Source organism: Natator depressus, chromosome 5, assembly GCF_965152275.1.
Source record: "Natator depressus isolate rNatDep1 chromosome 5, rNatDep2.hap1, whole genome shotgun sequence".
NCBI classification, from domain to species: Eukaryota; Metazoa; Chordata; order Testudines; family Cheloniidae; genus Natator; species Natator depressus.
The window spans coordinates 51,452,618-51,476,573 of record NC_134238.1 but is presented as its reverse complement, the minus strand read 5'-3'; the positions used below and the strand labels follow the sequence as shown (position 1 = coordinate 51,476,573).

Genomic DNA, 23,956 nt, shown 5'->3' with positions numbered 1-23,956 from the left:
AGGGGAATAAAACTAGGAATAACTGAATAAAATTAAGACAAGGAAAATTTAAGATGAGAATCAGCAAAGACTTCTAATTGTGGAATCTATTTATACTGTTGCACATACTTTCTAAGGAACGGATGGGAGCCGTTTTGCCAGGGACACTTAATACAGACTGAATAGACCAACAGAAAATACAGTGTAAGGAAAAATATCACCCTTTGAGGGGATGAGCTAGGAGATATTATTAATCTTTATTTAACCCTAAGGTTCTGTTACCAGTTCCTCGTTCAGTGTTTGTAAGGTGGCTGTAATGAATTGTTTTTGTAATATGAGAGCAGACTCTCACCACGTTCATTCCCTCACTCCCATGGGAGATTTTTCTATTTTTCTGATTTCCAAGACATCTTTTGACTGGGTCTCAGGAAATAAGCCAGAGAATGGCTAAACAAGCAGTCTGATTATATTTTTTCTTTGATCAAATAAATCATTTGGTGAACACTTTTAGCTACTGTACAACTAAACAGGACAGAATTGCTGAAAGAAAATACCAATAGCCTGAATGAGACAAACAACACTCTTCTAAATATAGACTTTACAGAACTGTTGACTTCTAAGTTCATAGGACTCATTTCCATTGCTTCTCAGTGGTTCTTTTTCATCTGCAATGTCACTGTCTTTCACTTGTACAAAATAGGCAGGAGAGGCTTTGCATTCACAATGGCTATCAAGAGACTTCAGGTGGATCAACATATGGAGAGCATAGGCCAGGACTAGAAGCAGAATCAGTGACATAATCAAGCCCATCAAAATTGCTGGTGAGAAAAAGGATGCACAATCTTTGGCATAAGCAAACTGTCCTCCTTCAATGTTAAAGCCTTGAATCTGTTAAGAGAGTAAAAGGATTTATATTAAAAATCCTCACTTTCCTGGTTAGGGGGCACTTCATGATTTTGCTCCTATTACTGTGTAAGAATTTTTAAGCTAATGGTTGTATATAAAAAATTTTTATCTAGCAGCACTGGCTGGATTTGATTCATTCAATTTATTCATATCAGTGTTTTAGAAACAGCCAGTTATTCTAATCCCCTTGGCTTTGGGGCCCCAAATGATTTGCAGTTTGATTTTAAACAAAATCTTCTGTGATCACTTTTGAGAGCTAAGTCAAATTTAACTGTAAGCTTGATAACTCTGGTTTACATTGTTTGGTAGGAGTCTGATTATACAAACATGGACACAGGTATCCAAAAAATGACCAAGAAAACACTTGCCTACATCTAATAATTAGATAGTGGGACCCGATTCAGTCCTTGTGTATGTGGATGCAACTCCACTGAAATAAGCAGTTTTGCATTCACATCTGGTCTGAATTTGGCCCACAGACTATAAATTTCACCTGCAAACGAGTTACTTTAACTCTAGGGTGAAGTAAATATACTGTGCAGTCATGCATAGAGAAGACAGATGGGATTGGCTGCCTGTCTCAGATTGCTCTGGGGATTTAAAGACCTTTCCCTCTTTTGTAGCTACCCTCATCTTCCCCTTCTTACCTATCCTCTATTTATTTATTTTGCTCCTCCCTAGCTGAAGGGTCCATTGCTGGGTGAGCTTATCCCCTAATTCTGATAAGGAGATGGGGTCAATGACTGTTGTAAAAAATCCTCCTTGAACTGACCTCAGAAACGGACCCAGGTGTGATCTATTCACAGAATGCTGAACTATGGAACACTTAACTTTCTTTCCCAGCTGATTGACAGTCAGCTGGAGCAGCAGGTCCTATGCAAGGACAGTTGGAGACTTGCTGACAGTGCTCAATGAAGGCTCTACTGAAGCTGGTCTTACGAGCCCAATTGCCAAATACACAAAGAACCATTTGTCAACAAAGGTACAGAGATGTAGAGCAGAAGGTGACACTCCTATGTGTTCTGCTGAAGTATATCCCTAAGAAGAAATTAGATACCAAACCAGTGCAGCCCTTCATCTCACTTAACATGAAGTTAAGTATGAGACTTTAAATCTTCTTTTCTGTTCAATTTCTACTCCTTCATCCATCTCTGGAGTATGTCATTGTTTTCTTGGCACCAAAGCCTAGAGGTGCCAGTCAGCACACCTGTGACATTTTCTTGGCTTAACTTCATCTTATTACCTGGAAATCGATAAAAGTGACTTCCCAGAGCCTGGACACATCATTTGCGGAGCTGGGAATCAGGAGTGCATCATACCTCTGCAAGCTGCTCACATGTTCACAATGATAGGAATAACTTGCTGGAGCATATATTCTGGTTGCATTAAATGTCGCTTGCACAGAATGGTTGTAAAGCAGCTGTATTCTGTATAAATTAAACCAGTTCTGAACAGACAGCTTGTAATAACTGCTTGTCAATAAAAATCTGAAAATAATTTTTTAAAAAAAAGAGAGAATTAGTAAAGTTGCAAAAGTGAGGACATATATTGTTGAATCCAGCATGTAGAAAAGCCTTACAGGACTCATTGAAGTCGACAGATCTATGCCAATTTACACTAGAGAAGGATCTGGCTCTTTCTGCCGCTATATGGGAGACCTGAGTCTGGAAAATAATTTTTGATTCCTTCTTGCTGCAGCTGAAGAAAATCATTGGTCATCAGGACTGGTCCCAGGCTAAGCAAGGGAGTCACAAAAATCCTGAGCATCTTCTGACTGCCTAATTATGGAACAGCACTAGGGGAATATCATCCATTCTGCTTCCCTCCCTGCTGTTACAGATCATATGCTGCCCAGATAGCTGACTGATGAGAGGCAAACTGACAAAGGAAAACAAAGTAAAAATAGATGGAAGAAATTCCACTGGTTAAAAAACTTAACTCAGCCAAGCAATGGGTAAATTAGAAACCATCATATTGCCACTAGCTTGTGCTCCCGTGTAAATATAGTTTTCCAAATCACATGTAGCTCTGAAGTAGGGGCCAGGCTCCAGGGAGGTAGCACCGTGGATTAGTGGTTTGGAAGAGGAAAGGGGAGCTGGGGAGAAGCCAGCTGGATGAAAAACTCAAGCCCAGGGTGGGCACCAGTAAGTTAACGTGTTTGGTTTTGTTTGAGGGTATTTGAGTTCTGCTGTGTAAACTGGGGAGAAAACTGCTACTCTGAAAGAAGAATAGGATTGAAGAGGAGCCCAGGAGGGGCTGAAGACATTGTATGGATGAGTAGGATTTGCTGAACACTGTCTATTTTGGGGACACTGATACTCTGGAAGGGTTGAGGCTGTAGATGACCTGGCTGGAGGGCTGAGTCACAAGAAGCAGTGGACCATCAGCAGGCCCAGCTAGATGAGGGGAGCCTGCAGTGCAGCAGCGAGGCCACTTATCTTAAAAAAAAAAAAAGGGGGGGGGGGAAATAAAACAAAAAGAAAAATTTATTTAAATAGGCAAACTCCATAAAATATAATTGTCTGCTTTATACTTCATTATATAATTAACAAATCTGACTCACAACCCTTGCTGATACATAATCCTTCTCACAGTTAATTTCCCAGACAGCTTGCATTACAAGTCATTCAGTAGACATTAACGTTTGATACTCTAATAAGTGTCTTTATCCTTATCTTGTAAACCTACCTAATAACAAGCCCCTTGAGGTTGTCCATGTCACCAAACTTAAGTGAAAGCCTAGATCAAAAAGAAAACAATGTCAAGTTGAAATGCAAATCTAAAGGGAAAAAACCAAACTGACATTCATCAAAAGATCAAAACATGGTTACAACAGACAGTATTTTGAGGGTTTATTCAAATCCCACTGCAGTCAATGAAAAAACTTCAGGAATGAAATCTTGGTCCCAGTGAAGTAAATGGGGATTTTGCTGTTGCCTTGAGTGGGGTCTGGATTTCACATTAGGAAAGCACTTAACCACATGCTTCACTTTAAGAGTGTAGTTAAATCCTATTGACTTCAACATCAGTGTACCTAGAGCATAGTCAGATGAGATATATGTGTTCCTTCCCAGATCTATATATATTTAGAAGGTATTTATCACCTTGGTATCTCAGATACAAGTACTTCATTAATGCAATAATATAACCCATTCTTTGTCTCATAGACCCTGCTAGAGTATTACAAATCAATATGATGGCTGAGTTCAAAGTGTTGCATTTATACAACATCACTGAATCAGATTAAAGATGTTGATTGTAGCAGAGCTCTATCCAGCTTATTGTCCAGTCAGTGAGGACAGCTGTGGCTTACCACAGTAAGAAGCATTGTTAGGTCAAATTTAAAATAGAGCCTTAAAAGCCGTATGATTATGTAAATATTGTTCCAAGTACCATCTTTCTACTTTCTCACAAGCTAACAGATCCAACATTTCATTACTCTGTGGCATACAGATTTTTTATTTAACGATGCCATTTTGCATCTTAGAAACCATTTGTGTAATTGACTTTCATTGTTGACATAACGTTGTGCTTTTCTTTATCTAAGATTAGATATTGTTACCAGGGCTGGCTCTAGGCACCAGCGTTCCATGCAGGTGATTGGGGCGGCAGTGTTTCCGTCGCGGTGGCAATTCGGCAGCGACAGGTTGGGTTTTTTTCCACTGCTTGGGGCGGCAAAAATGGTAGAGCCAGCCCTGATTGTTACACTGTGAATTACCATGCATACACATACATCACTTTAGAACTTAAGGTGGAGGGAAATTAAAAGCATGATTAGTCAGACAATTTAATACTGGCTCAAGACTGGATGGGTTTCAAGTGCAGAACTAATTTCTTCAAAGGTCACTTAACTCACTATCCCAAAATTCGGTCCAGTGAGCAAGGAGGAGGATTTCAGACCCTCACTTGCTTAAATTATAACAAAATCAGACATAAATTGTGCCAATCTGATTATACCACACAGCTGAACCTCACATTAAATTCAGTGCCTGGGACAGGACTCTGTGCATACAATAATCTACGTCTGTGTTTGTGTTACACATATAGTAAGTCCAAACACATAAGAGGCCAAATCCTTGGTTATAGGTCCAGATGCTTTGTGCTGATCTAAGGGCAGAGCAGAGGATTCCCTTAACAAAGTAGGGATGTAAGGGCCTTGCTAGAAGTGGGAGGGGATGAGGTGGAGTACACAGAATTCTGCTTTATCTGCAGCCTGCAAAATTTAGAGCAGCACTTAGGCCCAAAATCAGAGGAGCAGAAAGGGAGCTTCCACCCTTCCCCCTGCTCTCCTCAGCAGCAGCAAGTGGAAACAATGCATCTCAGAATCTGGCCCAAGGTTTCTATTTGGCAATTCCTGTGAGGCTAATCCTGGATTCAGGAGCCCGATTATCTATTTTCCTATCTGCACAGCATAGATTTCCACACGCAGGGAATTCAGTTAATACTTAAAGGCTGACAGAAGCACACGGACCAAAAAGGCTTTCTGTTAATATATAGCAGGACTCTAGCAGAGATTCCAAGGATTTGGTCAGAAAGTTTACATAATGCTCTGACATACATCTCCTAATGCTGACTAGAATAAAGTGATATTTTTTTCTTGACTTAGACAATAGCCCACACTAACAGGACATACATCTTGTAAAATTTATCTCTTGGCCCTTTCCAGCAGGTTTTTCCATGGGAGCTGAGGCAGAAGGCTCTATATTCTAGTAGCCTACTGTTATTTTATTTGTTGACCAGTAAATTGTCCCAAATATTTTTATTTTATAACAACAAATGACTTTAAACTGCCCTTACAGTCTAGGTTTGTTGTGAGAATAAATACACTAACAACTGTGAAGCACCCAGGCACTAAGGCAAGAGGATCCATGTATGTACCTAAGATTGATAGAAAGTTACAGGATTTTGTTTTGTATTTATCTCCTTATTTACTGTAAAGTGAAACCAGCTATTTTGATTCCATTTGAAAATGCTGAATAGATGAATTATTTTAAATCACTGATTTTTTTCAAACTGTGCATTGCCTTTCAAACCATTTCACATTTGTGCAGTTTTCTACTGGGATACGGAATTTACTGAAATGGTCCATGTACATTAGGAGGTTGCTGGCTCTCCACTGGCAGACAGGCTTATTGTTTTGAAATGTGTCACTTTTTTTATTTTGAAAACTAACATTATTTCTTCCTCATTTCTCTCTATTCCTTCCACAACACAGCTCATTCATGAGTCAGACTCTGATTATTTAGAACAGCAACTGGTTTTCAGCACAGTTATCCGTCCTCTACTCGATAGCATAGATGGATTTTGCTGTGTTAATTTGGCACTTGCTGAAAAGTTAATTATTTCAGCTACCATGGCCCAGTGGTGAGGGCACTCAGGAAATGTGGGTTCGATTCCTTGTTCTGCCATTGGCCTGCTGGGTGACTGCATGTCACCTTCTGTGCCTCAGTTTTCCATTTGTAAAATGGGGACAATTATTCTTACCTTCTTTGTAAAGTGCTTTGAGATCTACAGCTAGAAAGTGCTATATAGCAGCTAACTAGTAATATTACTATAGCCACATACAGCTTTACTTGCCTTTGCTTATTAAAGGTGTGATTCTTCCACCCTTATGCTGAATAGCATCTTACGCAATGGTGCAATCCCGTAGATTTCAATAGGACCATGTGTGGACTAAGGGACTACTCCATGTGAGTAAATGTCGCAGATTAAGGGTTGAATTATGGCCAGACCTTACATAATCACCCTCTACCACCGTTGCACAGCCAGTATAAAGGTTGCTGAGAATCACAGTCCCTGCACTCAGGGCAGCGCAGAGGCTGCTCCCCACCCTGGCTAGCCACTTTCCAAAAAGGGCATATGCATATGGGGTGAGGGCTCAACCGCCACAAGCAGAGCTGGCCGGCCACACAGGAAAAAGGATGCCAGCCACCCCGTTAAAGAGTTATAGAAAATTAGTCTTTTCCCCCAGTGTAACAGAGGGAATTCTTAGGAGGCACTGTGCCGCTGGAGCATTGTAGCTCCATCCCATATTACAATAGGCTGTGCCCCCAGAATTAACTAGCAACCCCGCAAGTGCCTGACGCCATCACGGAGTAGGATGTAGTCTTACATTGCACTGTCTTCACTGCAGTTGGAATCTCCAACATCCACGGTTGCATGAACACCAAATGTCTTCTCTGTCAAGTCCAGCTTCGTGTGATTTTTAAATTTAATCATTATTCTCCTGGCCCAGAAAAGAATGCAGGGACTTCCATTAACGGTGACATTCACAGGGCTGTGCGGCAATGTCCTCCAAGAGTCTCTTTCGGATTGTCCTTTTCTGCTCAAGTTGTAACTGACCACCTAATAAACCACATAAAAGATTGTTATTGCAGGAATTACTCTCCACATCACATAATGAACAATAGCATTGGGATAGCACCCAATGGGTCCAGTTCTCAGCTGCAATGAGCTCATGCTCAGTGCTACTCAGCTGGGGAGACAAAGATGGTTCTACACACCATTTCCATCTTCTCCAGTCCTGGTGATGTCAGAGGTCCACACACACACAAGCATAGCAAGAGAGCTGATGTAACTTACATTGACTGTAATAGCCTCCTAGAGGCTGGACGTTCCCACCCCAGTCCCTCCTATCCATCTCCAACCCAGCACAGAACACCCCTTACATGAAGGCGTGTAGCAAAGCTGGCATAGCCAGTTGTACACCGAAAGGGGATTCCCCTACAACAGGAGACTTCCCAGCTGCACCTTTAGGGCAGTTTAAAAGTCCCCTTTGTTCTGCTGGAGCATTGCAAAAGGGATTTAGCTTGGGCCAAGGATCAGGCTCTACATGCTGAAAGCCAGTTTAGCAAGGGAAGCAAATGAGGCTGCATGTGTGTAATGGAGCAGAATCTGGCCCAATATTGTTTTTAAACAAATGCAAATTTTTAGATAGCTTCTACATAGGACCCTGGTCAGAGTTAGGACTCCCTTGTAAAATTATTAGTTTATATGTTTAAAAATAAGGAGTGTTGCATTTTGTCTCAAAGTTAGGACATTGACTACAGGTACTATAAAGATACGGAACCCTCATGGTCAACTTCCACAGTCAAGCAAAGCTCCCATGGAAATGCCTATAAACAAATAAAAATGTCAGTGAGTAAAGATTTCAGTATTTAGCTCTAACTCTTAGACAATGAGAATTTTTTCCAGTGTGCAGACCTGCCATATCTGAATATGATAATATAGCTGTAATTTCCATGGAGCTGCATCTGTGTAACTGAGAACGGAATTTACCTACTAGGTCTTGTTCATATGAGACAAGTATTCTGTGTCCCAATCACACATACCATTTTATCAGACTGGATAGCTACAGTTAAGCAACAAAGTCTTGTCTTGGCTAGTAAATTTAGCATACTAACTCTCCTAGCTTAAGCCTAAAAGACTCCTGTGCTACTTGGTCTGACATATGGCACAACAAGACGGCCTGAGTGTTGTGATTTAAAACAAGAAGATGTTTGCAGAAGACGGGGAGAGAACTTACAAAACAATCACCAACAAATATCATTGGTTACTATATTATTATGACAGTATCTTGAGGAAAAGATAAACCTATCCATCTTCCCTGTTATAGTGCAGAACATTTACATTTACTCATTAGCTTGCTTAGATTAAATTGCAACATTTGCAGAATTCCTGAAATGTAAACCTTATTTTCTTAGGTGTGTATTGGGACAAGTCATATGGTCCTTACTCAGGCAAAAGGCCCATTGAATTTAATAAACCAACAGTTTTTCCCTCCGTTTGATATTCAGCACCAAGTCATACAAGCAAAATCCTGCATCCCATGCTCAGTGCCTCTACATAGGTGTCAATACTCTGAACTCTCATTAACTTCCAATGGATGTTGAGGTGACTCAGCACCTGCCAGGAACTAATCAGCAACTAGCAGGATCAAGTCATTATGAGGAATATCTGACTACAGTGTGGGAAATCAGTATTGTACCACAATAATTAGACAAGGTTGATTGTTATCTCATGAAAATAATAATTAAAATACAACTAATTATGCCATGAAATAATTTACAATCAGTTTCCTGATACTCCATACCTGTGTAATTGCTACTTGTTTTAAGTTATGTTTTGGCTTCACACCACCCTCATAACGTCGGTCTGCAGAAGAAAGAGTTATGAGTATAAATGGAAAACGAGTGATACGTTAAGAATGCACGATGCTGCATGTCCTCTTCCAAACAAAGATGGACTTTCAGCCAATGCACCTTTTTGAGGGCTCTATAGATTTATGAAATATATTTCAGTTTGGGGCAAAAAATACTCATACACTGAGCTCATCTTTGCCCATCACAAATCAATTTTCTAGCAAATTTACCATTGCTGTACATCTTTTTTTTTTTTTTTTTTCCCCTCTTAGAGACATCCGGCAGCCCTTATTCAGGTAAAATGCCAATGGAAAAGAACTTCAGGGTTTAACCCGTGGTGCTGTAAATTCATCCACCTTACATCCATTTAAAAGGGGTTCCTTGTTTCTTCATGCTTTGGACCACATTTTCAAAGGAAGGTGCACTCAAGGAACATGCATGAGCCTGCATGCACAAATGGGGATTTTCAAGCCTGTGTTGGATAAAGATACACATGAACTGTAGGCGAGTGAGCAATTACTTGACAGATTTGCACAAATGCAAGGTTTTGTGGGGACAACATAATGATGTTAGTTTGTGTGTATACTCTCATTGCAGCATCCTTTGAATATTTGGCCCTGTATGTTTTCAATTGATGCCAAAAATGTAATATTTTATTTTGTTTTTATCAAGTTCACACCCATTGCTCTGGGGAAATCCATACATTTTTTATTTTAACAGGGCTAATTGTTTAACTGGGAATATTTAAGGAGGATTTTACTGTGAAGTGTGTATAATACTCTTATTCCTTGCCAGAGCTCTCAATGACTTCAATGGAAATTGCGTGTGGGATTCAAGGGCATACTATGCAGCTCACAGAGACAATATCAGTGCATGCCAATTCATTTAAAAGCCTTACCATTTCTTTGGGGCAGCTCTTGGTCTGAAAATGCATGTGAACTGAAACAGAGGAGACAGAGAAAAATCTTTAGTGTACAATATCTGTATTTAACATTTGAACCAAGTTTCCTGAGGAGAGTTCCACTTTGTAATGTTTCATTCAACAGTTGTGCACTCACATGCAAAACAGCCAAAAGCCAGCATACCCAGGAACGACAGTCATCCCAATATCGGAGGCTCTTTTGATGTAGCGTGAGCTCCTAAACCATCCCATCCCTACTGACAGAATGGAAGCTGTGGCCAAGGAAAGGTTAGGGTTCCCCCCTCACCTCCATCCTCCCCAATGACTCTAGCTTTCTGTATCAGCCCACTGGGGATACTGTCAGCTATTTTAATTTAGACCAATCTTCAGATTCCGCCAAATTACAGTGAGGGACTGACTGGTTCACAGCCAGCCCAAGATCAAGGGGGAACAAAGCCAGCGCTGTGCATTCCTCAGCATCAGCACATTTAGGAAAATATACAAACCCTAAAATACTTTTTCCTACTTCAGGAAAGAGCAAACATAATCCCCCAGATATACGGCTATACAAAGGAACAATCCTTCATGGTGCCAAACATCCTCCCACTGAAGTCAATAGGCAAGGTTCTTGTTAAGAAAAGCTCAAGAAAACATTGAGTGAATGCCTGCCTAAAACTACTGTCAGTCTCCTGAAATTTACAACCTGTCATTAGCCTCCTAAAACATTTAGGCCCAGACAATGAGTGGGTTTCATTGGTACAGCTTTATTGCGGTCAGTGAATCTGTGTCAATTTATACCAGCTGATGATTTGGCCTGTAGGATCAAATCTTTTATAGTGGTCAAAGCCCAAGCAAACAGGCTTTGTGCAGGTTTGCTTCATAGCGTATGGAGTGGAATCATCCCTCCCAATTCCATGGACACAAGTGTAGACACTCCTACACTCTCAGTCCTCTGGTAGCCTCCTCAGCAATTGTGCCTCCCTGTGGTGGATTGATTGGTCGATCTGCTTAGTTGCTGATCCATTGGCTATGTGCCCATTTCTCCTGAGGCCCACTGCAAAAATATTCCTTTGTGGGTGGAACCAAATGGTCTACAGTTCCACTGCATGCAAGGGGTGATGATCCCCTTGCACTGACTCTCCACAGCCTGTCCTTCTGGTTTCCTGTGACGTGAAACCATCTCAGTTCACTCCACGTGTGACTGGGGAGGGGCAGAGCAAAGGAGTTTCTCCTTAGCCACTTCATCTGAGAGCATGTGTCCATGGGTTGTTTTTTTTTCCCCTTGTGTTTATTAGATTTAAATCCACCATGCAAGTAAGTTACAAATAAGACATTTCTAAAGGCTAGTTTCTTGAATGGTATTAAAATAAGCATGGCAGGCCAGTGTCTTAGCTGCATGATGGCTGGCCATTTGGTGGATCCAGCCCTCTGAGGATTCCTCCTGTGTAAGGGGGGGTGATCTCTGGGCATAGCAACTGTAGATCACGCCTTACCCCCATTCAGAGCAGGGGTGTTCCCAAGGAAGAGGAGGCATGTCTAGAGTATCCCTATGCCCTGGCGTTCCCTGGCTGCCAGAACAATCACTTGGGGCTAATGGCAGCAAGGCCTAAACTAAAACAAACAATATACTCTAACTTACGCTGAGGGCTACCTCCAGGTCTGGAGGAGCATAAAGGTGTCTTTAAACCACCTTTGCAACACATCCCCTCCTGCTCTTGTGCCAAGCCCAGCTCAGGCAGATCAGAGAATCCAGCTACATTCAGTGGTAAAACTTCTAGGGTGCCTAACTATGCACCTCTGTGGAGCCAGAATTTCATCCTTAATGTTTATTAAGGAGGCTTTGTCTTTATACCTGTTCCTCCCCAATAAGTGTGTGTATTTTCATGCATACTCAGTGTAACACGGAATAGAACCATTGTGTTCAGTTCCAAAATCCTCAAACCCGAAGGGAAAACTGAACAAACTAGATTCTGTATTACAGCTTGTCACTTTGTCCCTAACTACAAGGACTGGTGAACAGCTTTGCTCCAACCACTGTGCCGACTGCGCTCTGCTGCAATAGGAGGAAGCAAGAAAACAGCAGCCATTCTTCTCAGAAACTGTAATAAACCAAGTACAAAAGCCAGCTAAGCTTCTGCTCCAAGCCTGTGACTCTAATTAGGGCTGGAAGAACCTACTTAAAATCCACCCTAGATAGTTTTAATTAGATACAATGACCCAAATTCTGCTCTTAGTCACACATGTCCAATCCCACTGACTTCAGTAGGGTTGCACACTTTCAAGAAAGAGCACAATTTGGCCCACTATTCTTCACTTGCTATTCTATACTCTAGGTTAATGTTGTTGAGCAGTATTAAACAATGTCCATGTTTCACACCAGAGGTGAGCATATTTCAGTAGTTAGTGAAATTATTCTTGTCTCCTAATTAACCAAAGGTTGGTCAGATCCCTTGAAAGTAATGGGCACCAAGCATGACCCCACTCTGCCCCCTCTTTTGGCATCTTGGTCCACACAGAGGAGCAGGAGCAAGCATCTTGCTGTACTCTCCAGAGTGCAGAGACTGCTATTGTGGGAGACTCTTGCAGAGCTACACAAGGATAGGGGAAACTTCTTACATTGGCCTACACAAAGGCTGGTGATGGTCTGGCCCTGCTGCATTTATCAGTCCCATACACCAGGCTCCAACTTTTCTAAAAGTTTGGTTTGATGAAAGAAAATAGCCCTAAATCTCACACATTGTTGGTTTGTCATGAGAAAAGACTGGGGTGGGCCAAATCCTGGATTGTTTCCTCTCTTTTTAGTTAGTGGTTACTAAGGTAAAACTACCACTCAAGTCAATAAAGGAGCAGAGCATGGACTTGAGGATTTGACATATTTTTCTTTTCTAGTATTCTAACATTGTACCTTGTGGCAAGCAACAGCAATGCAAGAGTTATTGACATTTTTCATGGTAATGTATATAAAAACGAGGGGAGAGGAGAAAGCCCCAAAATAGGCATGCCAAAAACTTAAAGGCAAATGACTTACCATACAGTTATTTTACTGAATATAAAATTTAAAGTTCTAGGCCCAGTATTTCCATTCAGACTAAATGTTCATGTTAGAACACTTTAATGCAAGGTTGCAAAATTCAATTAATTCCCTCACATAGTGGGAGCGGGCTTTTTATGGGCTAGTAAAATATCATCTGCCTCTCCACCCCCCAGAAGCCTCCCATCCCAAATGGGGCTAAAATGAAGACTGTGTCAAGTAAAAAATGAATACGTCTCTGAGGAAGACTAACAATATGCAACACCAACCCCCATGTCAGAAAACAGGCAGGATAAGGGACATACTCACATGTGGAGCCATGCATATGTTATGTCCCTAACAGAACAGTCTGAAATGGACTCCTCAAGGCCCATGATTTCAGGTTGGAAGCTTGTGACAAGTACAATTTAACGCCCATATGTCTCATGCAAAAATGTACCAAAGCTTCCTCTCTCAGCAGAAAGACACTCAAAAATAGATGAATGTGCACAGCCAATGAAACAGTTGTACCCCAGCGAGGAATTCACTGGCAAGAGTGATGTGTAAGACACTGCTGAATACCATACTATGACAAATACCATCAGCCACATGGCCATTTCCATTTGGGAGGTAGGTAGCAACGTGGCAGGCATGTCAGTGAAGTGACCTTCAGTATATATTAAGGTGTGTGCATCTTAGGCATTTATAGAGTGCCAGTCACCATAGCAACTAGGAGCCTGAGATTTCTTCATTATCTATTACTTCTCATTACTGCTTACATGCAGGCAAGTGCTATGTAAATTTCTCTCTTTTTCTGAGAAACATACTTGAGAAGATAGTAGTTATGGCAATACCTGCACTCTTCAATTTCCCTTGACCCTGGTCAGTCTGGATTTAGACCTGTGTATGGGACAGAAAGTGCACTGGTGACATTGGTTGATGATCTCCTCCCAGCATGTTTATGCTGATTTTATTAGATCGGTCAGCTCCTTTTGATGCAGTTGATCATGAAGTATCATTGGCATGTGTGAGGTCCCTGCCAGGAGGGGGTGGAACCACTTGGATGTGGCATTGCTGCTTCTTATACAGAAAGACCTAGAGGGTAATTATAGGCAATTATTCCTCCACACCAAGGACTCTCTTGTACAGGACACCACAGGATTCTGCTCTGCTTAGTGTATATGATGAGGCTTCCGGGAGAATTAGTAAATAGACATGGTCTGTGGTGTTTGCAATACATTGATGATACCCAGCTGGGTATCTCCATTATATCACATCCACTAGAACAGAACAACCCTGTGTCTGCAGCAGATTGGGACTTGAATACAGGCTAGCTGGTGTGAGACTCAATCTGGACAAGACTGACGTTCATAGGCTGGAGAGATTATTCAGGTAGAGTTCAAAGTGCAGGTTTTGCCCAACTAAGTCCTGAATGGTTTGGGCCTGAGTTACCTCAGATCTCTCCTCATGCTACACTACTGTGCTTCTGATCAATGGAGGAGGCAGAGTTGAAGCCACCTCAGTGTAAAAGAAAGGGAGCTGCTGGCAGGGCATCCCTGTGGTTTCCGAGAGCCCAGTTTGTTATCCTTCCAAAGCTCATCTTTTTCCATAGACATCTGAGGAGGGAGCAGGGAGGATGCAGGTTGGGAGGGGATGTTGAATGGTTTATAGCAAGATTAAGTTTATGGCAGGATTTGCTCTGACTGTAAATGTAAGGGGATATAAGCAATTCTACTGGTTATTGTAAATAAATATTTTGTAAAGGCACTCACAGCTTGGAATGTGCACTATCTGAATGCTGTCTCTGAGTCGGGCAGATGTGGCTCTCCAAAACCCTACCACCATCAGATCGGCAGCATTCAAATTCAAAGGACAAGTTGGGGAACTCAAAGGAGATCTGCTGGAGCAAGGCCATCCTCATAATATTGATGGGTAGATCTCAATGTGTGGAGGATTTTGGCCATGATGGACCATTTGGAGCACATTTCATGGCTCTTCTGCTGCTTTTTAAACTTGCTGCCAAAACTGTAGGTCAGAAATATCATGGGGAAAACGGTGTGCAAACACAAATGAAAATGCCTTTAATCATTCTCAGGGCTCACACTAGACTTGTGCATAACAACATTCTGAGTAATAACATTGTGAATGTAAATATGACAGACAGCAACTAGCTGAGACTATTGCTGCTGGAGCTCTACTAGTGGCTGAAAGGATCATGAGCTAGAAATTAAACTATAAGAAACTCCACAAAGAGTGAATAGACCTGCAACACATTTGGAGCAATTTTTAAAAGTATAATGAAATAACCCCTGAATTTATGGTCACTTTTCCACCTATTTTAAACTAAATACTTCAACTTCAGTATAAAATATAGTTCATGTGTTAAAAACATTGGCCCTTCTTTAGAATTGCAAATCTGAAAATAACTGCTCCATGTCCACAGTATATGTCTGTATTGTATGCTGAAATTACCATTCTAAGTTTGTCAGGAGCCCAACTGAAATTGGCTTAGCCCTAATACAAAGCACTGGAATGACTAATCACTATGTAATACCCAACTAAATAAGATTATATGAATAAAGAAGTGCAAATTCCTACTTATCAGACGATATTATCAGTCTATAAGGTAATGAAGTCTTTTTTCCATCTGAAAAAGCTCATGTAAAAGTTTCGGGCCTACTAATGAAAACCTTTATGTGAGTGGCCCTTATTCACATGTGTAAGCCTATTGATTGCAAAAAGAATTAGGAATGATCAAGTGAGGAAGAGTATGCCATGTGTAGTTTTCATTTCAGCAGATAAGGCAGTTTAAGGGAACTACATTATTAACACAAAATACAATCTATAGTATTACTACCGAATACTATCACTTGGAAGTGCAGATTATATTGGATAACACAATGTTCAAAATAAAATACACTCCTGTAGTATCTTCATTACTCCTTAAAAACATATCAAAAGCAGTGCAGCCCACTAATGTTATCCAACTTCAAACTGTCTCACTATTGCTGACCTAGCGCACTAGTTTCAATTATTTACACAATATTTTACTAGAAAATAACATTTCAGCCACAGGTAAACAAACGTAATGCGTAAAAGAAAAAAGTTTGCTAGTGGACCATACAGACACGGGCCGGATTCTAATCTTAGGGTACAAATACACCACAAGTTAAGATGTGATTGTAGAGTGGTAGACATACCTTTCCTAACTTTAATCCAGCTAGCATGGGTAAAAATAGTAGTGAAGATGGACTTCAACCCAGGCTAGCAACCCAAGTATGTATCAAGGGTCCCTGGCCTACTCATGCCGCAATCACACCTTTGTTTGCAGTGTAGACGTACCTTAGTTACACCAACCACAAGTAACTTGACTGAAGTTAATTCACTTTCACTGGTTGCACACCAGTGTAAGTGAGATCAGAATCAGGCCCAAAATTTAGGTTTCTTTAATGGAACCCTCTTACTGAAAAATATTTTATTAGAGGGTTTTTTTTATTTCTTATCATTAACAAACAAATCCCTACAAAGATAGTTAGTTTTACAGAGGGAAGCAATCATGCCTTTCAAATTATACTGTATTATTTTTGTAGTAATTTCACAGGAGGAAACATACCTTTCAGAGACCCACATTTAAATAATTATTTTATATTTTATTGAAATTTCACAATTAAGGACTTGGTTCTGCAGTTCCAACTCAGGCAAAACTCCCACTGTCTTTAATGGATTATGCCTGAATAAGGACTGTAGGACCAGAACCTAAGAAGAAGTGACAAAAATGTAGAGCTTTGTTTTTTTAAAAAAAAGAAACTGAGTTCAGTATTACTCTTGGTGACTTAACACACGAAGGGTATGATTCTGCTTTAGTCAAAGACAAAACTTACATTAACTTCAGTGGGAACAGGACTGGGCCTTAATTCATTAATTTTTCTTATAAAATTTGTGTGAAAACTCAATTAGTTCCATTCTGTTAGAACATCTTACGGATCAAAGAAAAGTGAAACTGTTAGGGAGGCACTAACTAATTTGGAAATTGCCAGATGAGAACAGAAAATAAACTATTTCAATGAAAACATATTGTAGTATTTATAACTGACTCACAGATCTCTTAATACAAGCTTAAGCAAATCACCACATGCTCTGTTGCCCAAAATATTCAGATTTTATTACCAGCTGTGATCATCAGCATATTTGATCTGAATGTTATTAGTGACAGTGAGACATTATGCAAATAATTAAATTTGGCTATTTTCACTTTTATAATGCTTGGCTTTAGAAAGGACTCTCTCTTTCTTGTCATTTTCTGTGCCCTCTATTTATACTATATAAAAAAAATAGAATGCACTCAAAGACAATGGCAAATACAAATACTTAGGATTAGGAACAATTTTGTCAGTTTAATATTTCTTGAAATGTTGAACCTAGATTTCAATAATATTCACTTTACCCCATAATGGAATATTTTAGCACCCTTGTTTCTTGGCACCTCTGCTGCTATTTTATTTATAATTCTGTTTTAACAACTGGTTTGGAATGAAAAAGTGAGAAAAGCATTACAATGTAACCAAGTATAAGAGAGAGATCACTAGGGCATATGCCCTTTTAGACCATTTTAGGCGTATGTATAAAATAATTTGAAAGAGGTAACATTTCATATCTTAGAGTTGAAAAGGTTCGTTTCTGCATGAGTTCTAGATGTTTTAAAACTAAAAATATTCTAATCCTGTGCTGCCATGCTGAATTGTGATCAAATCTAGTTGCATAAGACACACAGTAAAATTACAGAACTACAACATTTAAAACATACATTCAGCTTCACCAAAGTAGTTTGTTGAAATGTATCAAATTACTGACCTTCCATCCATTCTTACAAACATTTGGTCCACAGAGACTGAAAATCCTCCACATAAAAAGAGGAGTAAAAAGCTAAAAGTGATGTTTTTTTCCATGGAGAAAGGAATCTACCTCTCCTGACCAAGCACATCTGTTCTAGCAAAGAGATCAGAGCCTGTATTCTCAGATATCATGTGATGGATAGCACCTCCAGCCAATAGGAAGCAACATTTCCTACTGCATCAGTTGGCATGTACTATGTAAACATAAAAAGCCTTTTATAAGCTACTCTCCCTGACATACTCTATTATTCATGTTAATGAATGATTAGAAAAGAACTGAGTGCTTGGGTCCTAATGAGCTAGGAAGTGAGCTGTCTTTTAAGAAAATAAATAATATTTAAAAAAAAAAAACAAAAAACCTCAAAGCTCAACAGAGCCAGTCACAGGTTACTCATTGTTCTAGTTGACCTCTCCCTTGAAAATGCCATGAAAAGTGTGATTTCAAATAACAATGTGACTTTACTGTCTGTAATCACACTCAGCTGAGAAGGTCACATTTTAATTAATTAAGCCTCATAACACCCTTGAGAAACAGTTAAATATCCCAAATTTACGGATGTGGAAAGTAAGATAAAGAGAGGATAAAGACCTCTTTTGGGGGGAAATGGCATCAATTTGTGGGTGCTCTACTTTCTATTTTACTAGGTTTTATAATCATAATTTATTTTAAAATTTACAGAATTGTCAATTGATTTTTAGATGCATTTTGGAGGTTGCCAATTTGAGATGCCTGAGTTCCTTTGGATCCTTGGGGATTTGCCAGGGTTGATAGCAGGACCTGCAGCCTTATCCATGGGGATTCAAACCTTGCCATCTTTTGGAATGATGTGGGGGATGATCTGGTGCAAGCAAAGCAAGTGGTCAATTGGCAACCCACTCTTTTACACACTCTGCGTCCTATGCAACGTCTGCAAAGCAAGGGATGACCCTGTCTCCCTCTACAGTTGCAGGACCAGACAGAGAGGCAACTCAATAGTCCCTCTCTCAACCTCTTTTACAGGAATTTTGTCTAGCACCCCTCAAATCATAAGGCTGATCCCAATTCTTTATCACTTTCATATTTTTTCCAGTTCTTATTCTCCACAACTGTTGCTCTCTCTCATTCCATGTTGTTTCTTCCTCCTTGCTCCCCTTCTTCTCTGCTCTCCTCTCTATTCAATATTCTCTCTCCACTCCCCCATTTCTTCATCTCTGACCCTGGAGCCCCCACCTTTCTCTGTTCTTCTCTCCCCATCCCACCTCCTTGGGACACTCTCTCCTTTCCCCCAGAAATCTTTGCCTTCTTTTCCTGCTTTGAGTTGACCCCCCCCCCCCAATCCCTCTCAGCAAAGTGCCTCCACTCTCTTCTCCTCACAGGGCTTCTCCTTTCCCTCCTCAGAGTTTCTTCCTTTTCATCCCAAAGAGGCTACCACTGTTGCTGATGACTGAGGGAAGTCCAGGCTCCCCCTTGCTCAATCCCCCATGCCTCTCTCTTCTCCTACTTAGGGAGCTGATGCCCCTGGGAGGAGGTTAGGTTCCCCCTTCCTCTATCCTTCATGTTCCAGACAGAGACTGCAATCCATCCCTGGGCACAGAGCAAAAGGTAGAGACTCTTTGTGGCCCTCCCCACTTACACACTCACACTGGGGGCCAATCACAAGCCACCTCAGATGAGGCCCAATCTGCTGAATATATATACTATCCCATATTACTTGGCGGCTAATATCGGATATCTGCTGATGTGATCACAGAAGTAAACCCTACTTGACTGATTAAGGGCTCCAGTCTGATGCATTCTAGATATAAGATTATGCCGGGGGCTTTAGCATCTGCAACCATTAAGCTCAAGGATTTACCGTCTTTAATTATTTTTTCCTAGAGTGATACAAAGAATGTACACTAATCTTAAAATCTCCCGCCAGCTTGTGTTCAGTACTGCTACTACTACCAATTAGGGGAACCCCAGATACTTCTTTTGTGAGAATCCCAGCATGGAAAAAAAAAAAGAGAGAAGGAAGTGCAGATATAAATTGATATGCAAGGCGTGGCTGAAAACAATATATGTTTTCTTTGAAGCACACAGATGTTTGTGGCCCCAAATATAAAAGAAACATTGCAGCAAAGAAATGCAGGGCCAGATTTTGGTTTTAAATTATACTGAGGGAACAAGGAGGGGCCACATATGTATTCAAAAATGAATAAGAACAGCTGTTAAAGTTACAGACCTGTCAAACTTTCTAGGACCCATAATCCCTATCTCCTGGAAATGAAATTCTACCTCCTGCCTTCTTTACAAAACTATTTCAAGCAAAAAATAAGACACTGCTAGGTTTCACCCTTGTACCTTTCAGAGATTTCACACACGGACTGCTATTTTCTAACTGCTCTGCAACATATGGCTTGGGAGTGGGAGCTGTGAAAGAAAAATGCTAAACTGAAAACCAGTATGATATAAATCACTAGATTGGGCATCCTATTACAGCAGTTTGTTCTTTTGTATAACGACAAGACTTTGGAGAAGCATTTGGTGGGAGAACGATTCCTAAACAACAGTAGATGAGCCAGGGCTAAGTCAGTACTCACTGAACCAATAACTTATCTTCTAGCCCTTTTAGTTTCCAAAATGTGAGATCCCCCCCCCCCCCCCGCCACCAAAAATTACATTTCTAGTCCTTATATTTCCTGAGTCATATGCTGCCAACATTTTAGCTGGACTGCCACAGAAAATGGCTTTCTTAGCATATGATGAACCCTGTGTTACAAGGGTGCATGTGATTGTAGAGAGAGGGCTGCGTATTCATTTGCTTGATAAAAATGCTTTGGCATAACCACAACCAAGAAGAAAGGCAATTCCATCTCACTTATATTAAGCTTCACTTTGTTCCTGAAAAGTATACAGTACTGACTTTTACACTGGCTATACACTTCAGACATACGATGATGATACCTACCTTTAACACTGTGCTGTACTCATCTGAAGTATGGGTCGTGATTAATACCTTCCAGAGTAAATACTGGGCCTTTCCTCCTCCTCTGGGAAATTTTTTGATAATATCTGGCATTCAATGCAACTTGCACAATCCACACAAAGAAAAAAAATGCTCTTAGAAGTATTTTTATGAGCTTCAGTAATAAGTAATTTCCGGAAGGACTGAATGAACAATACCAGAGAGGGTTGAACTCCACTGGGAACAGACCATCCCTGACACGTTTGTCCAGCCTGTTCTTAAAAACCTTCAATGATGGGGATTCCGCAACCCCCTTGGGTAGCCTGTTCCAGAGCTTAACTACCCTTATAGTTAGAAATTTTTCCCTAATATCTAACCTAAATCTCCTTTGCTGCAGATTAAGCCCATTATTTCTTGTCCTGCCTTCAGTGGACATGAGAACTATTAATCACCTTCCTCATTATAACAGCCCTTAACATATTCTCCCTATTCATATCAGTCTATTACTGACAAGGCTGCAGACTTTAGAAGTGATTATTTATTACCTGACACACAGCTCAGATGGCACACCAGGGACTAGGTCGCTGGGAGCCAAACAGTTTATAAAACAGGATGCTACAACCAAAGTCGATGACAGACTACTGTAAAAAGGTGCATGCTCTTAATTTATTTATATTCCATTAATAAGTATTGGGCCAAGGAGGTCTGGTTTTGCCACACATAATGAACCGGCTCCAGAAATGCTACATAAGAACCTGGTCCGAATGTACAGTAGCAAAAATTAATACAAATTCTAGGAAAAGGCTCCTTTTGACCAACCATTCTACCCACATGCTGCCTAACTCTCACTCCCACCATAAAACTGGGATTCTGTGTCAATTCATCGCTCCACAAATCAGCTTCATTCCCTCAGCAGCTTGTTTCCCACACACTTACACCCCGGGCAGGGCAGGTAGTGTGGCCCTGAGCACTGGGCAGGCAGCGCAGCCCCCAGCGCCACCAGCCCTGGAGCCACCCGGAGCCCCTGGCCATAGGCTGGCTCCCGCTAGCCCCAGCTCGGCCACAGGGGAAGACTGCCATTGGAAATCAGGAGAGTCCCTGGGGGCGGAGCATGGGCGGGGCCATTTGGGCTGTTTGGAGAGGCTCAGCCACCCATGGACCTCCCTCTGCCAGCACCCTCTCTAACATGCACAAATAGCACAGCCCACCCTTAGTATTTGCCACACAGACTGGCCCCTGTTCCTTGCTAACAGGCCTCCACAGGATGGGGACTCTCAGGCTTGCAGAAATTGAAGGAGCTGATTTCTGAATCAGAAATAAACCAAAGGCAACCTGTGTTTCACACTGGAACCACAACTGCAAAGGCAGGCACCCAAATTTGCACCCCACTGCTCCCTAAAACACACAAAAGTGGAGGTAATCCAGATCTGTGGTTCTATTTCCCATCCACCAATACTTTGAAAAGGAGAAGCATCCCACATCATGGGCACGAGCTAGCACCAGAGAAGAGAAATGGCCCATTATTACCAAGTGTGAAACCTTGGGCTTGTCTACAGCCCAAGTCCAATCCCTAAAAAGAAGCAAATGAAATATAAACCCATCCTTTCAACGGCAACTCAACAAAAATCTAATGTGGGAGACAAGGATCCACAGAGATGGCAAGCCAACGAGAACTCCTCTCGTCTTATGAAGATCATGGTGAGGAGGCTGATGAAAAGATTGCTCTAAGTGGAATGATTGCATGTATAAATGGCTAGTTAGGTTCCTTGGCCTCCTTTTGAAAAAAAACTGATCCCCAGAGTGAAGTTTAAAAGAAAACAATCCAGCAATGTTAATTAGCGTCATCCACTGAGAATAGACAAACATGGGACATTAACTTGATGAATGTGTCTAGTTGCAGAGCATATAAGAACTCATTGACCAGTTTAAAGAAGCAAAGAGAGGAGAAGCTGAATGAATAAATTATGCAGGGCAAAATTAATTCCCTCAGCTACAACAGATGGAGATGGCTTGGGCTGTTTTTCTTTAACCATCCTTCATGGGCTCAGTATCGCTAACTTTTCTGATGTTATTGTAAGTCTTATAGTATCGGTATTTTTCTGGTAGACTCAACTCCTGGACTCGTGAGTGTCAGGGTTCCCTCCCCATTCTGAACTCTAGGGTACAGATATGGGGACCCACATGAAAGACCCCCTAAGCTTATCTCTACCAGCTTAGGTTAAAAACTTCCCCAAGGCACAAATTCTTCCTTGTCCTTGGAACAGTATCGCTGCCACCACCAAGTGAGTTAGACAAAGATTTAGGAAAAGGACCACTTGGAGTTCCTGTTTCTCCAAAATATCCCCCCAAGCCCCTTCACCCCCTTTCCTGGGGAGGCTTGAGAGTAAACAAGGTGAGCACAGACCAGACCCTTGGGTTTTTAGGACACTAAAAACCAATCAGGTTCTCAAAACCAGAACTTTATTATAAAGAAAAAGTAAAAGAAGCACCTCTGTAAAATCAGGATGGAAGGTAATTTTACAGGGTAATCAGATTCAAAACACAGAGGATTCCCCTCTAGGCAAAACTTTAAAGTTACAAAAAAACCAGGAATAAACTTCCTTCTTAGCCTAGGGAAAATTCACAAGCTAAACCAAAAGATAATCTAACGCATTTCCTTCCTTTACTTACAATTTGTAATCTTAGATGCTTAGTTCAGGTATGGCTTTAGGAGATGTATTTTCCCTGCCCTGGTTCCTCACTGTCCCGGAGAGGGAAAAAAAGAAGCACAAAACAAAAACCTTCCCCCACAGATTTGAAAGTATCTTCTCTCCTTATTGGTCCTTTTGGTCAGGTGACAACCAGGTTATCTGAGCTTCTTAACCCTTTACAGGCAAAGGAGGGATTTTATGCTACCCTTAGCTGTATGTTTATGACAGTGGGTATGTGAGAATCTCAGCTGTACCTAAAAAATGTAACTTTCTTTCCCTTGTGGTTGTGGAGAAAACCCGGAAAACGTGACCCCCCAAAGGCATAAACATGAGAAGGTGAATAGACATCTGAGTGTTGTTATCTGGTGAGACTGTGTGCTTTGTAAGCCAACCTCATGATTCTGGGGGCCCTTGGCTCATGCTTTCTGAATGCTTGGGGTTGGCAATGCTGCAATATGAGACCAAACTAGAAGATAATAAGGTGATAAGTAAGTCAGCATGGATTTGTCA

General features: G+C 41.0%; 1 protein-coding gene across 1 annotated transcript; it reads right to left on the bottom strand.

The window, feature by feature from the left end:
* Window positions 1-381: 381 nt before the first annotated feature.
* On the bottom strand, window positions 382-17,937 carry LOC141988159 (V-type proton ATPase subunit S1-like protein). The gene is made up of 7 exons (XM_074953992.1): window positions 17,789-17,937; window positions 9,925-9,965; window positions 8,978-9,039; window positions 6,998-7,230; window positions 3,574-3,624; window positions 2,129-2,372; window positions 382-867 (listed from the first exon to the last, which is right to left on the bottom strand). Exons 1-7 carry the CDS (start codon window positions 17,881-17,883, stop codon window positions 565-567), a joined length of 1,029 nt encoding a protein of 342 aa, XP_074810093.1. The 5' UTR covers window positions 17,884-17,937; the 3' UTR covers window positions 382-564.
* Window positions 17,938-23,956: the final 6,019 nt, after the last annotated feature.

What these genes read in the sequence shown, in the direction of transcription:
- LOC141988159 (XM_074953992.1), bottom strand. Translation starts at nt 17,883, where the DNA reads ATGGAAAAAAACATCACTTTTAGCTTTTTACTCCTCTTTTTATGTGGA. An exon ending in TGCAGTGAAGACAGTGCAAT is followed by an intron (nt 3,625 to 6,997) that starts GTAAGACTACAT and finishes TTTTTGATCTAG; the next exon opens with GCTTTCACTTAAGTTTGGTG. An exon ending in CTCAAGGGGCTTGTTATTAG is followed by an intron (nt 2,373 to 3,573) that starts GTAGGTTTACAA and finishes AATTATTTTCAG; the next exon opens with ATTTTTATTGACAAGCAGTT.